Genomic DNA, 14,514 nt, shown 5'->3' with positions numbered 1-14,514 from the left:
TGGTTTTCCTTTTATTTAAAACTCAGCAACATTGTGTGCAATATACCAGGATGGCTGCAGGCTACGTGGCAGACATTTCTGAGATGCAGTGCACATATGCCATGGCTGCCTTTGGGGAACATAGGTTGGCCGGGAGCCGGCCCTGTGGGAGCAAAGGAGCGCCCGGTAGGAACAGGGCGGGGAGGAGAACAGGAACACACATCCCAGAGCTACCGTGAGATCATTCAGATCATTTGGGGGAAGGGGCACAAAACTCAAGAAGGGCGTGGTTCTGGAAGGATGCCGAGCTGAAGGTGAAGGGAACAGAAAGGCTGGATGATGCACACTGTGCTGCTAAGAAGCTGAAGTTGTGTCTCAGAGGCAGCAGACAGCCAGCAGGAGCTTCTGAGCCAGGGAGTGATCTGCGCAGACGTCTTCCTGGTAATTAACTGGCAGCAATGGCACGGAAGGGGGAGGAAGACCGGCAGTGATCAAGTCCGGCGAGCGTGCAGGCCTGGGCGTGGGCAGTGATGGGATAGGCACAAACCCAGATCTGTGCAGAATGTTCCAGAGGAGGGCTTGGTGGTCGACAGGCAGAGCTCAAAGGAGAACAAATTGAGCCTGGTGTCTAAATCTCTACTTTCAGAGACTGGAGAGACCGTGATATTAAAAATTAGGAACTCATAGACAAGGACAAGGGCAAGAAAATAGGTTTAGAGAAGGCTTCAGTCCAGAATGCTGGCTTGTGGAAGAATGCCTTAAGGGAAAGCAGTTTGGGGGAACTTCTACAACTTTAATAAGTCTTGTACAGGTTCACTAAGTACAAGTATACCATCTATACCCTAATAAAGACTAAAAATTTACATTCCAGTTGACTAAAGGATTAGAAGTCCAAGTTCACATTTACAGAGCCTGATGAAGGCGAGACGGGCACACTCCCGTCCTTTGTGTCGTCCTTAGCCCTTCTGTCCTGAGAAAGGAGACTCAGCTGCTTCTTCAGTTCTTCAATTTCTTTTTCTTGCTCTACTATTTTCATCTGTAGAGTGAGGTTAACCTGTAAGAAGAACATTTTAAGCTCCATTAAAACGGCTTCCTCCATTTTAAACATCCAGGCATTCCTCCCTCCGCATGCTTCCGGTGGGCCTGAATTCCAGTTACCGTGGCTAGGGAAGCAGCGCCAGGCACCCAGCAACGTGTTCGAGGGGGAGGTTCCCACTGTTGCACAACCGCAACTGTCAGCACCTCAGTCCACGATGTACGACCAGGGGCCAAGCGTCACTCTGTCAGTGCTTGGTCACTGCGTCAGTACTGCCAATGTGTGTGGTTGTGCTGCCTACTCGTCCCCAGTGACAAACCCATGAGACAGTTTTTAAAAATGAATAACTGAGTCCCCTGGTGGCTCAGCTGGTTAAGCATCCGACTTCAGCTCGTGTCATGATCTCAGAGTTCATGGGTTCTGGTCCCGCTTCAGGCTCTGTGCTGACAGCTCCGAGCCTGGAACCTGCTTTAGATTCTGTGTCTCCCCCCATCTCTGCCCTTCCCCCACTTGCAGTCTGTCTCTCTCTCAAAAATAAACATTAAAAAAAATTAAGATCTTTTTTAAATAAATAAATAAATAACTGAAATAAAATGAATAACCGAAAACGGAACCAGCCAACCAAGACAGAAGTGCCCCAAGCTAATGAGAAGCGATGATGCTGGAGGGGAAACCATATCACACCTAAACGATGTTCGAGAAGAAACAGCTGACTGTGGGGCTGCTGCTCCTGCCGCCACCAGACAGATGGGATGCGCAGCCCCAGGGCCCAGGAAGATGACTTAACATAAATGAGGAAAAGGACAAAGATGTCCCAGAGAAAGTAACAGCAAAATTCATGTTGAAAAACCCTTGGGAGATATTTCACAACACTGGAAGTGCAAAGGATAAAATGTTGGGAGCCGATCCAAACTTAGAAAGGAGTGTACAGTTAGGGGTACCTGGGTGGCTCAGTTGGTTAAGCGTCCGACTTCAGCTCAGGTCATGATCTCACGGTCTGTGAGTTCAAGCCCTGAATCGGGCTCTATGCTCACAGCTCACAGCTCAGAGCCTGCTTCGGAATCTGTGTCTCCCTCTCTCTCTGCCCCTGCCCCCCCTCGTGCTCTGTCTCTCTCAAAAATAAATATAAAAAAAATTTTTTTAAATACATACATGTTAAAGAAAAAAACCAAAAAGAATATACAAGGCACCAAGGCATAGAAAAGACGTTCATTCTGTATCCTAAATTCTACTTAGGAGATGGAAGCAGGCGCTGTTCACGCCACTCCTGAACACTTTCTTAATCACAGTACACTAAATACTAGTTTTACAACTGGCTTCGTTTCCATGTACATCTGAAACTGACAAGTCTTAATGTTTTGAGAAACATTTTTATTTAAAAACAATTTTTTACTATTTTTGAGAAAGAGTGAGTGAGAGAACATGAGCAGGGGAGGGACAGAAAGAGGGAGACACAGAATTTGAAGCAGGCTCCAGGCTCCGAGCTGTCAGCACAGAGCCTGATGCGGGGCTCAAACTTACCACGAGATCATGACCTGAGCCAAATCAGATGCTTAACAGACTGAGCCATGTGGGCACCTCTCTGAGAAACATTTTTTTTTTTTTTTTTTGAGACAGAGAGAGACAGAGCATGAACGGGGGAGGGTCACAGAGAGAGGGAGACACAGAATCCGAAACAGGCTCCAGGCTCTGAGCTGTCAGCACAGAGCCTGACGCGGGGCTTGAACTCACAGACCGCGAGATCGTGACCTGAGCCGAAGTCGGAGGCTTAACCGACTGAGCCACGTGGGCGCCCCTCTGAGAAACATTTTTAAAGGTCACGGGACAACTGTAACTTCCCATTGACTACTAACATCCATTTGCATGGTTTGAGCTCAGCATGGTCATTTTTAGTCTGTATGACCACGCAAAGCAATGACTGCCTGTATGTACAAATTTTATCTCTATAGGCATGTGTAGGCTATATTATAAAGAATTCCAGGCTCCGAGCTGTCAACACAGAGCCCGATGTGGGGCTCAAACCCACGAACTGTGAGATCATGACCCGAGCTGAAGGTAGACGCTTAACTGACTGAGCCACCCAGGCGCCCCATCTAATATCTGACTTAAATGGGAGGGGGAGATAAATTTAAGAACCACATCTGCTATTTTCAAAGACGGCAAAGTACTACACCCACCTGTTTATCATTCCAGCCAGTGAAATTCACGGTTTTACTTGAAAATTAGTAAGCCTTAAATAGGAAACAGATCCACTAAACAGATCGCACAAATAGTTCCCAGACTAGGGTGCATCAGAGCCACTTCGGGTGTATGTTAAGCACAGACCGCTGCTCCCTCGCCCTCCCCGGGACTTCTCTTGGACTAGGTCAGGGCACCAGAGAGGGCCTGAGAATTCTAGCAGGTTCCTGAGGATTTTATGCTGCTTGCCTGGAGACTGCACCGTGAGGACCAGAGCAGTGAATGCAATACTGCGCCAGCACAGGGTGTGCGACTCACTCGGGGTGTCCTGTTAAACGCACATTCTGACTCGGCACGTCTGGGGTGGAGCCCAAGACCCTGTGCATTCTCACCAGCCCTCCCCCACACCTGGAGGAGCAGAGCGCTAGAGGATCTGCGAACGTATCTTTGAATCAAGCTTTCGTTAAACCTCAGAAAGTTTCTAGAGACACAGAACGGATGTTTCCCCGGTACACGCAGACCAGAGACGGTGCTTGGCTCTGTAACGTGTCTGGAAGGAGGAAAGGAAGGGGGGTGTCCTGGGGCGATCACAGGACCGAGAACCAGACACACACCTGCATGCGGAAGGATCGTAGACGGGCTAAGGCGGTCTCTGCCACCGTCCCTCCACCTCCCCCCACGAATTCCTGCTTTCACCCTTTGCCAGGTGCTCCTGTTTACTAGTAGGTGTGTTATAATCATTTAGAAAAGGTTATACATCACGGTTGGAAAGAAAAAGAAAGCCTTTTGACTTAGCAAGATGGGGCTAAAAAGCACAGCCTACAATTACATGTTTACGGTAGACGGTCGGCAGCGGTCACCTCGCTTCCTGGACTATGAAAAGTGTGTTACTGGGAACTCCGGGAAGGAGTTTAAATGTCTGGCTCCCACAAACCTTATTCTAAGCTCAACTGTTCCTCGTGAAATCAGATTCACAATTCAAATTCTATTTTAAGCTTCATATTTTCCCCAGTATTAAAAATCTATATACAAGGGGCACCTGGCTGGCTCAGTCAGTGGAGCGCGTGACTCTTCATCTTGGGGTTGTGAGTTTGAGTCCCACGTTGGGCAGAGTTTGCTTTAAAAAAAAAGAATGAAGAAAACACATATATACATACGTTTGCAGAATTTTGGAAAAGTTCGCTTTCCAGCAGCTGAACAGCAGACGGTCTCTGAGATGTGTTCTTTCTAGTTAAGAGCTGGATATACTTGGCTTGTACAGGACACCTCTTACTGAGGGATTCAGGTATCTGACCAGTTCTTAAACCTGTTAAAACTTGCACTCGCTCCATTTCTGTTCCAAATGGCTGAAAGAGCTCCAGCAGGATCACACCCAAGCTATACATATCTGACTGGAGAAAGCGGAGGAAAGGGAATTTAGTGGTGAAACACACAGGGAGAGGGTACCCTTTCCTTTGTAAGGAAGGATGGTTCACAGACCTCACGAGGAAGGAAACCTAGTGGGCGGACTCACCCCTCACAGCGGCACGTGTCTGCCACCTGCAGCAAGGGCCCTGGGTGAGAGGTGACTGGTACTGTCACAATCCCTGTCTCTTCAACAGCAAAAAGGGGCATCCACGGGCACAAAGGATGGACAGCCGGGCGAGGGGCAGGGTAACCCCCAGCACCCACAGTCACTCCCATACTACCACTTCCCTGCAAATCCAGGCTTGGAGCAGCCAGAGCGAGAGGTGTGAGCCCACAAGGGCTGGTCCCAGCTACCGCGGTCACAGTGTCCCTGCGGCCTGCTCCGGTGGTGCCCCCTCTGCCTCCAGACATAGTTAAGCATTCTGGGGAAGTTCAACAAGCTGCAGAAAATGTGTTACTTTGCCTGAAAGAGTTTTTCTAGAGAAAAGTCTTTGCCAGATAGGATTTTAGGAACAGCCATGGTTTTTTCTGACAGTTCATTCCTAGTCACTAAAAAGCTGAATGATTCATCAAAAGAAAGAAAATCTATTAGGCTGTTATTCTGAGAAATGGATTTACTTTTACATTCCTTCAAGGAACAAAACGGACTAAAACTCTTCAGTATCTTCATTCTACTTCAAAGGGAATCAAGAACCACAGTTCCCTGTAGCGTTATTTAGCATTTTTTTGAGAAAACAGAAGAAAGGCAGGCTAAAACAGGCTTCTATGAATTCTAGCATCCTGAGGTTAACAGTGACCTTCTAAAGGGAAGGCTCATTTCAAAAATAATTTATGACACCCACGGATTTATAAGCGGTTAAAGTAGCCTAAAAATCAGTGCCGTCAGACTCTGCTGAAAAGCTAGGTTTCCTGTTCCGGCAGTCTGATGTAACAGACAAGGTACCCTGCTCAGTTATCTCCCCAGTTCCTCTGCACGAGAGCAGCCATCGCATTTATCTGTGCTTCTGCTACTTATGACCACAGACTCCGTCTAACAAAAGGGAGAAAGGCAGCGAATACTACCTTGGCATCATACTCGGATCCTTCCAACTGCTCAGGGGAGGCGTACAGACAGGTACCCACTCTGGAAGTGTGCGTGGGCATTCCTACGATTGGAAAAGCCAGACATTTAAACACTGCAGAGTTCACACTGTCTACACTAAAGAACACGGACTCGGAGCAGGGCACTGTAGCCCCCGAAAGGAACGATGGTTGCTTTTTGTTTTTATCTTACTTTCGCTATTATATTAAGTCTTTGTGATTCTCTTTAAGCGCAGGGGCACCTGGGTGGCTCAGGCGGTTAAGTGTCCGACCTCGGCTCAGGTCATGATCTCGCGGTTCGTGGGCTCAAGCCCCGCGTCGGGCTCTGTGCTGACAGCTCGGAGCCTCGGAGCCTGCTTTGGATTCTGTGTCTCCTCCTCTCTCTGCCCCTCCCCCACCTGCACTGTATGTCTCTAACATTTGTAAAAATTTAAGAAAATATATCCACAAGTTCAATCATGCCTCTTTTTTCCTTAATGCCAAAAAAAAAAAAAAAAAAAAAAAAAAGATAGAAAGGAAAGAACACAACCAAAATAAACTTACTCTTCCCATCTCTATCGATCCAGTCTGTGCTCTTCTGTATGATGTCCGTGCAGGCCAGACCAAAGTCGCCTATTTTTACTTGCTGATCAGGGCCATGAAGAAAAATATTTCTAGGCTGTAAACAAACAGAACAATTCCTTGTTGTTCTTAAACAAATTGTAAAAATGCATAGACATTAAGAGTTTTCAACTCAGGAGCAAGGAGCCCCTCAAAAATGAAAAATTAGAGCAGTGGTTCTAAAACTCAAGTGCACATTAGAATCACCAAGGAGCTTTAAAAAAAAATCCCAATATCCAAGCCATTCCACAGACCAATAAAATTAGAATTCTTGGGGGTGCACGCAGCAGCAGCATTATTTGAAGTTCTCCATGTTGGGGTGCCTTGGTGGCTCAGTTAGTTAAGTGTCCAGCTCTTGATTTCAGCTCAGGTCATGATCTCACGGTTCATGAGTTCGAGCCCTGCATTGGGCTCCAGGCTGGCAGCATAGAGCCTGCTTGGGATTCGCTCTCTCTCTGCCCCTGCCCCCGCCCCACACTCTCAAAATAAATAAACAAAAAAATAGTAATAGAAGTCCCCATGTTACTCCAAGTTTGAGAACCACTAACACAGAGCACACTTCGTTCACAACTGGTCAGCTGAGCGTCAGAATTCCCTGAGAAGCTTTTAAAAACTATCATCTTCTCCAACAAGCCAAAGACTGATTTTCTTTTTAAGTTTATTTTTTTATTTTGAGAGAGAGAGAGAGAGCAAGAGCAAGCAGGGGAGGGGCAGAGAGAGAAAGAGAGAGAACGAATCCCAAGCAGACTCCGTGCTGTCAGCACAGAGCCCCGTGCAGGGCTCGAACCCACAGACCGCAAGATCATGACCTGAGCCGAAGTCGGACGCTCAACCAATTGAGCCACCCAGGCGCCCCAGATTTCTTTTTTTAATGAGAACATTTTGATATTTGTAAAAAGCTCCTGGATGATTCTTTTCTGTTAGCCAGGGCTGCGACTGTGAAGGGACGCATTCAGCTCTATTTAAGCAACCGGTGCAGACCCAAAACTTCTCCCAATGGAACTAGTCCTGTGCAGGCACAGACCTGCACCCACACTGAGGGGAGGATGCTCTCGACTCAAAACAAAAAACGTATTTAGGTTAAAAGTTGGCTTTTCTTACTTTAAATGTAATAATTTTAATTTTTTATTTGCACCTATAAATTCCTCTGTTTTAGCTTTGTTCTTTCTTTTTAACTATCGCCAAATGGAGAATAACACAGAAATGATCTCCTGCACACGATGATAATTTGGCTATGTTTTTGTGACTGAAAAAAGTCCCCAAAGCATGTTCCTATCTGCCACTGTATGACCTAACAACAAAGCTTTAAAAAGTTGAGCCTGATAGAAAAGTGAACCTTGATTACAGATACAAGCCTTCACAGTTCTAGAATGGAACTGAAGGGGTCATAATGAGACTAAAACTGACCAATTCTGTCACAAGTGTCCCCTGAACTTCCAAGTCCCTACTCTTTGAAGTTTTGCTCATGGGAAACATAACCAAGAGAGGCAGCAGGGAGCTGGTGGCCGACGGGGCCAAGCCCCTGGAGGAAGGCCCAGCCGCGGCCCTCCACATCAGACTCTACGAGGCCATCATGAGGGAGGACTGTGCGGCCATCCGGGTGCTCCTGAGAAGCCACCCCGTCAACCAGCCCATGACCATTCTGGCCAACTCCACCAGCTACCGACTCCTTCTGAACCAGGTCCCCCCCCACCCCCCCCGCCCGCTTTCTGCTCAGCCACCTGTAGGGAAAAGACACGCTGCTCCGAAGGCCCACCACCTAATTCGCGCGGGCTCCTCGAGGCCCCCCCACACCCGCAGCCCCACGGGTCACCCCCAGCGCACCGCATGGCCAGAGCAGGCCCTTCTAAGTCGACGTGCCACCCCCCCCTCTAGTTACCACACGCACACGGACACGCGAAAAGACTAGAATGCATTTGGTTGGCACAACGCTGATGCCATCCTCTCAGATATGGTGATGACAGCTGTGTGAAGGGATTACTTTTCCCCTTTTTACATATGCTTTATCATTTTCTACATTTTTATACAATTACCTTTATAGTTATTTTTTCAAAAAGTCACCCTCTCCCTTACCCCACCTTCTTCCCTCATCCTGCTGTCACACTGTGAAGCCACTGATTACATACATATGCATTTTAAGAACCGGCATAAACAGCTAGACGAGTCACAGGACACACGCCACGTTCTCTCTGAGACCCCGGAAATGTGGGTGTCACTCCTGAGACTATAACTCTGGCAAAGTAGGAAAAAACACAAAACCGTACTTGTCAATCACCCTGCAGGTTAATTTAAGGACTAAGTGACTTAGTAGCAATTACCGTTAACTTTCCCCTGTGAGCTCCCCACAAGAATCAACTTCCAAAGCTTTCAGTAAGTGATTTCTGTTGCCTTGGTAAATCTGCATTTATGTAAAACACAGGTTTTATAATAAGAAACTCACTGGTTTGGGGTCCTTTAAAACAGTCAAAAGGAAGGAAAATTTCCATGCACATACCAGAAAAAATACCGAACTGAGATACTAAACACACGTATTTCCTCCAAAACGGCAGGCTGACACAATGGCCACTTCTCCCTGCACAGGGCTCCTTGTAACGTATTTCGGTTTCTCTCCCGAAGCAGACGCAGTCCATCATCCCCATTCATCTGGCTGCCAAACACCGCAAGGCACAAAGTTTGCTCTGTTTGCTAGAACATGGCGCTGACCCCGAAGTAAGGTAACTGGACAGGGATCACTTCTAAGTGAGGAGACGCATGACTTGGGTTACCCTTCCCGGTCACGTCCGGACTCACCCATCCTTCGGTGTCACGGACTACAAAATCCTTAGGTCTTGAATGAGCCCGTTTCCTTACTGTCTAGATGAGAGCCTCTGAAAAACTGGCCGAAACGCAGGAATGCACACCAGGCAGCCCACTGAAAGTGTCCTGAGAATTAAGCGCTCAGCAATGATGCTGTGGAAAATGCGTTAAGTCCTGGTCGCAGCCCTCAAGGAGTTTAACACCCTAAGCTAGGGTGAAAAATAAGTAAACAGAAACACACAACGGATTTTCTTTTTATCACCCACCCCTAGAAAGTACGCTTCACAAAACAGAAGCTGTGTGGCTCCCCAACCCGTCTTCACCACCTAGACCAATGCCAGGCACTAAGTGCCCGATAAATACTGCCTAGTGAAGCAACACCTTCTTGGCCCCGTAACATTACAACAAAGTAAAGCCCCAAATCCTCACCATGTTCCACAAGAGCCCCTCAACCTGTGTGGCTCCCCGCTCACTCCTGCACACCCCTGGCCAGCTCTGCAGACCCTCGCACTGTCCTTCCACGACTGGACGTCACCAACGCGCCCCCTCCTCCACAGTGGCCCCTCGGTGCACCCTTTCCGACCCTTCCACCACAGGCCGCCCCCGTGGGCCCTCATAACTCTTAGAACTCTCCCCACGGGTAATTCTGGCCTAGCTACTGAAACGCCTTTCGTGCCAGACTGTCAGGCCTGCAAGGGCAGAGACTGTTTTACCCTATCCCTCCCTAGCCTGGGGCCTTACGCTACATAAATACACGCAAACCGAAAGTCATTTCCAAATCTCAGCAGAGCGGTCAGCTATTCGTAATAAGCCTTCCCTTTTCTCTGCCAAATAAAGCAAGTTGGGAGGCCACCCGGAGAGACCTCAGCAGAGGGGCGCACGGGGGCCGCTGTAAAACCCTGGCTGCTCCTGAGTTGGCGCAGGGAGTGAAGACCAACTGGTTTCACTCACTGGGGGCTGTGGGTCTCCAGATTCGACTCTGTCTTCTGTTCCACCTACCCACATGCGGGGAGCAGATGCAGGGCCACGAAGAGCCACGCCGGCGGGGGTTCTGGCCCGGTTCGGCTCAGCTCTGCATTAAGACCAGGTCACACCCAGGCCCACGGAACTCTCCCGCGCGGCTGCTAAACCACAGCACCGTGTGAGGTGCTGGGGCACAGGATTAACCAACATACAGCCTCGGAGAGGACAGTCCCAGCAGGGGTAACAAAACTGAAACTGCTGTAGGAAGCTAGGCCCCTCCAATGCTGTGACGCGCAGCACCCTGTCCCCCCCAAAACGCCGTGATACCCCGAGGACTAAACGGCCATGCAGATTTCCAAACACTTCTTCCAAGTAGTTGAGGAGAGTTACTTCAAACAGACATTCCCTTCTTGAAAACTAATTCTTCGTGTAGATACAATGTAGGTATTCATGGATATAGCATAGACATTCGTTGACACAGCATAGATATTCGTGGATACAGTGTAGATACTTGTGGATATAGCGCAGACATTCGTGGGTACAGTATAATCTGTGATGAATAACTATTTTAGGGACACAAGAGGCCTTACCACACTTCACCTGATGCTGCTGCACTGGCCGATCATTTCTACCACGTGGACAAAACCGGGGAACAGAATACAAAGGATCCTGACAGACATTCAGAACGATGCCGTAACATGTCTCCGCATTTTGTGCGAACACGGAGCCCAAGTCAACGCTCGGGTAGACAACAGCAACAAACACTCCCCCCTCCACCTGGCCATAACCTACGGGACCTATCCAGTGCTCTCCATTTTAGCCCAAAATGGTGCCCACATCAATGCCGTTAATGAATCCAGCATGACGCCCCTTCACACGGCTGCAGACATGCTCAACAAGGAGATGATGGAAACACTCATTGCCTGCGGAGCAGATGTTAACTGCGTCATCTCCTCCACTGGGAACACGGCCCTGAAGCTGGCGGTGTGCACGGCGTCGAGCAAAGCAGGCCGAACGCTGGCCGCGGGCGTGAACTGCATCCGTTTGCTGCTAATTCACGGAGCCCAAGTGAACGCCCGGGACCACGAAGGTCAAACGGCTATCCATGAGGCGTGTTTTGGAGGCAGAGAGGCAATTATCAATCTCTTGCTCGAATTTGAAGCAAATGTCAACCTATTAACAAGAAACGGGGAGTCTCCCATCTACATGTACCTTCAGCGCGGTTCCAACGTAAGGGACACGGAGCTTCTGGCCAGGCTACTTCATCGCTCTTATCCTTTGAGACTGACCAATAACCACGGAATTCTACCTGCGGGAATCATGCTGCCAGAATTCCACCTCTTAAGGGAAACCCTCATAAAGCTATCTCAAAGACCCTTATCCCTACAGGACATCTGCAAAAGGAACCTCAGGAATATTTACGGTGAGAAGTACAAAGGGCACTTGAAGCGACTTCTCCCCGCGAAGATGTGGCATTCTGTATATGGCTTTCATGACTTAGCTTACCTCCTGAAATAGCACCCCCAAGTGGCACAGGCCATGGAATTTCAGTAACTCACCGCACGGTTTCTGGCTAAGACACATACCCGGGCAACACTGAACCCATCAGCTTGCACATCCCGGATGTACAAACCATTTGGTTCCTAAACTTTTTTCAAAAAATAAAATGATCTGCACGTTAAATTTTTTGTTCCCAAATACTCTTTTAAATACATTTTCCACAATTTAACTTTTTGTTCAAAAATAAGCCACTTAAAACTCTTCTGCCAAAGAGGTAAACGTGTTCTTTCTTGATAGCCTGTTGTGATTAAATATCAGGATAAGCATAGATTTTTTTAAACAGCAGAAAAAAATTGGCCATATTAAATTCCCTTGAAGATACACAATTATAGAAACAGATTTTACCGCTAAGGCTGCAATAATCTATGAGGATTTTTGTCCGCATTAAATACATTTAATGTCCTCAATTATATTAGTACTCCGCACACTTACTACCTGGAAAACCAGTACTAATCCTCCAGGGAGAATTTTCGAGTGCCCAAAGATCACTGCCTTTAAATTCAATCTAAAGTTCGGAACCTATAGGATGATGATTTACATAAAAATAATGATAATCCTCTAGATAAATGAAAGAGGATACATAATTCCATCTAATTCAAAGAACCAATGCCACGTCCTCCCTGATACGAAATTACTGCTGCTTTCAACGACTCAGCCTCTCCACTTACCTTCAGATCTCTGTGTACAATTCCCATGTTGTGTATGTAAAACACACCTTCCACCACTTCTTGAAAAATTTTTGTTGCAACACTGGCCATAACATAGGGACCTTCAAGTAAAAGAGGAAGTTTTATTTCTCTAATTGTCTTTTAACTCATTACATTAACATCTCAATGTTACATAGTTCTAAATACATTAAACACATTAACATCGTTCAGATTTTCAACAAAATGGAATTCCATTCAACAAATGGAATTTCAACATTCCAAAACGGTTAGAAATTAGACAAGAAGGGCTCCTCAGGTGGCTAAGAAACCCACAAACCAGCACCCTAGTGAATAGAATTGGTGTCACTAATTTCACTCAAGAGCCCCTGTATTAATTACCTCGCAAACCATTCTTCAGGCATCAGGTGGCTAGATTAAATTAGGTTTAAATCTTCTTCGACCCCTGACATCCCTCACAGCTAATAAATTTGGTGTCCTAAACCCACTGCGGATTAGAGACACTGTTACAAATAATGGAATAAAAAACAGATACATTAGGCTAGCTTGAGGAGTGAGCTTCCATTATGTGGACATTTGCAATGCTGCAGTTTCCAAAATTGACTAACACATGAAAAATGAAGTATAGGGAAAAGTAAATAATTTAATTCATCTATTACCATGAGATGTAACACCTAACTTTAGAGGGCGGGAAAGTTCTGTAGGACTAAAACAGAAATTGATAAGGACAAAAATCCTGGAGTTTTCCAGCTAAGCTATTTTGGTGAATATCGTAACGAGAACTTAATAGCTTTTCTCTTGTCAGCCACTGTAAACCTTAAACAGACTGCTTACTTTCAAGCACCACACGAGACAGGCTCCCTTCTCCTGGATGAGCCTACGTCGTTACGCAGCTCACCTACCCCACGCTCCCCTTTTGCACCAGCTAGCATGTACCTCAGGAAGCTCAAGTCCTTAGCCCAGTGCTTGAGAAGACAGAAAACTGTGTGCGTGGGTGTGTGTGTGGGTGTGTGCTCAAGGGTACCACTCACAAGCACCTCTACTACCAGCGCCCCTCACACCGAGGCCGCGACCCCCTGTCCACAGGGATGAAGGAGGGCTTTGGGGCTTTCACAGCCTTTCGGAACAACTACCTTCCTTGGGTCTGTCGGTAAGAGGTGCCCATCTCGGGCCCCAGCTAGAGGGTTCGGTGCCGCACACGGGCCCGATCCAGGGAGAACACTTTCCGTTCCCTCAGCACCGCACCCTTCACACCGACTGCTTCACTCCTCAAACCCGATCACATGGGCCGATCCACATTTCACAGGGGAGGAAACAGGCAGAGAACAGCCCCCTGACTTGACCCAAGCCTTATGGCCAGTGAGTGCTAGAGGCAGGATACATACCGGGGTCTATCACTTCTGGACTGTTGGGAATGGCTCCTGTAAAACTACACGCGACAGGAAGGAACGCACACGGTGCCGGAGTACTACAGAGTAAAACCTTTGTATTTTAAAGTATTTTTAGAAGAAAAATATGTATCGTGCTAGCTAGCTATATCATACACGGTCTTGCCCTGTTTTCATTGTCCTGGATGGTGGCTTACTGTCCTGGATGGTGTAAATCGGAGACATCCCATACATCATGAGGGACTCATTACTTATTTTCCAAACGGAAGTTGAAAGCTCAACAACTCCATACAAACTTTAATAAGCCATTCTTCTTGTAGAAACATCTGTGTATATCACCACGATGCCTGTGCAGCAACGGATACAACCCAACAGGGCACTGAAAACACCCTGCCTACTCCTTGCCACGACTGAACTGAGAAAAGCGTGCCAGGTTCTGATTACATGGTAAACCAAAGAAGCGGCGAACGTCGAGGAAATGTTTGAGGGAGGCATTATGTTTCTGCCTTCACTGGAAGCTAATCTAAGATTCTGGGTGGGTTAAATGACCTATATTTTAGACCAAATAAAGGGTGACAGTGTCATCCAGAGTGAACAGCAAATGATTAACACTCGGTATTTAGCTGAGGCTTTACTTAAAACCCGGTCTCTTGCGTCCCCAATTTTGGTAACGGAATACACATCAGAATCGACAAGAGAATTTTCAAATAAATACCAAAGGCCAAACCCTATCCCAATACCAATTATGTAAAAATTACTGTGTGGTCTCAGACAACAGTCTTTTTAAAAAAAACAGACTTCACTTGTCAAAACAATGTTAGATCTACAGAGAAATGGAGATGATAGTATGGCTCCCACTTAG

At 47.2% G+C, this 14,514-nt stretch overlaps 2 protein-coding genes across 7 annotated transcripts in view; one reads left to right on the top strand and one right to left on the bottom strand.

The window, feature by feature from the left end:
- Nucleotides 1-751: 751 nt before the first annotated feature.
- Nucleotides 752-14,514, bottom strand: part of EIF2AK1 (eukaryotic translation initiation factor 2 alpha kinase 1) — a 30,796-nt gene continuing 17,033 nt past the window's right edge. For 4 of the 5 annotated variants that reach the window (XM_042922509.1, XM_042922511.1, XM_042922510.1 and 1 more), the window contains 5 exons: nucleotides 12,268-12,368; nucleotides 6,224-6,338; nucleotides 5,663-5,745; nucleotides 4,351-4,584; nucleotides 752-1,033 (listed from right to left, as the gene is read on the bottom strand). In XM_042922509.1, coding sequence (XP_042778443.1) covers nucleotides 863-1,033; nucleotides 4,351-4,584; nucleotides 5,663-5,745; nucleotides 6,224-6,338; nucleotides 12,268-12,368 — 704 coding nt within the window. In that variant the 3' untranslated portion in view covers nucleotides 752-862. Of the gene's footprint in view, nucleotides 1,034-4,350; nucleotides 4,585-5,662; nucleotides 5,746-6,223; nucleotides 6,339-12,267; nucleotides 12,369-14,514 lie in introns of those variants that run through there. The other variant, XM_042922513.1, reaches the window with a different exon arrangement.
- Nucleotides 7,678-11,722, top strand: ANKRD61 (ankyrin repeat domain 61). 2 transcript variants are annotated; one of them, XM_042922517.1, is made up of 3 exons: nucleotides 7,678-7,961; nucleotides 8,897-8,994; nucleotides 10,612-11,722. In XM_042922517.1, the coding sequence occupies exons 1-3, from the start codon at nucleotides 7,746-7,748 to the stop codon at nucleotides 11,555-11,557; spliced, it is 1,260 nt and encodes a 419-aa protein (XP_042778451.1). In that variant the 5' UTR covers nucleotides 7,678-7,745; the 3' UTR covers nucleotides 11,558-11,722. The 2 variants fall into 2 exon arrangements, with proteins under 2 accessions (XP_042778451.1, XP_042778453.1); XM_042922519.1 differs by having other exon boundaries at nucleotides 7,679-7,961; nucleotides 8,900-8,994.

Source organism: Panthera leo, chromosome E3 (assembly GCF_018350215.1).
Source record: "Panthera leo isolate Ple1 chromosome E3, P.leo_Ple1_pat1.1, whole genome shotgun sequence".
NCBI lineage: Eukaryota > Metazoa > Chordata > Mammalia > Carnivora > Felidae > Panthera > Panthera leo.
This window is presented reverse-complemented; position numbering and strand designations above follow the sequence as displayed.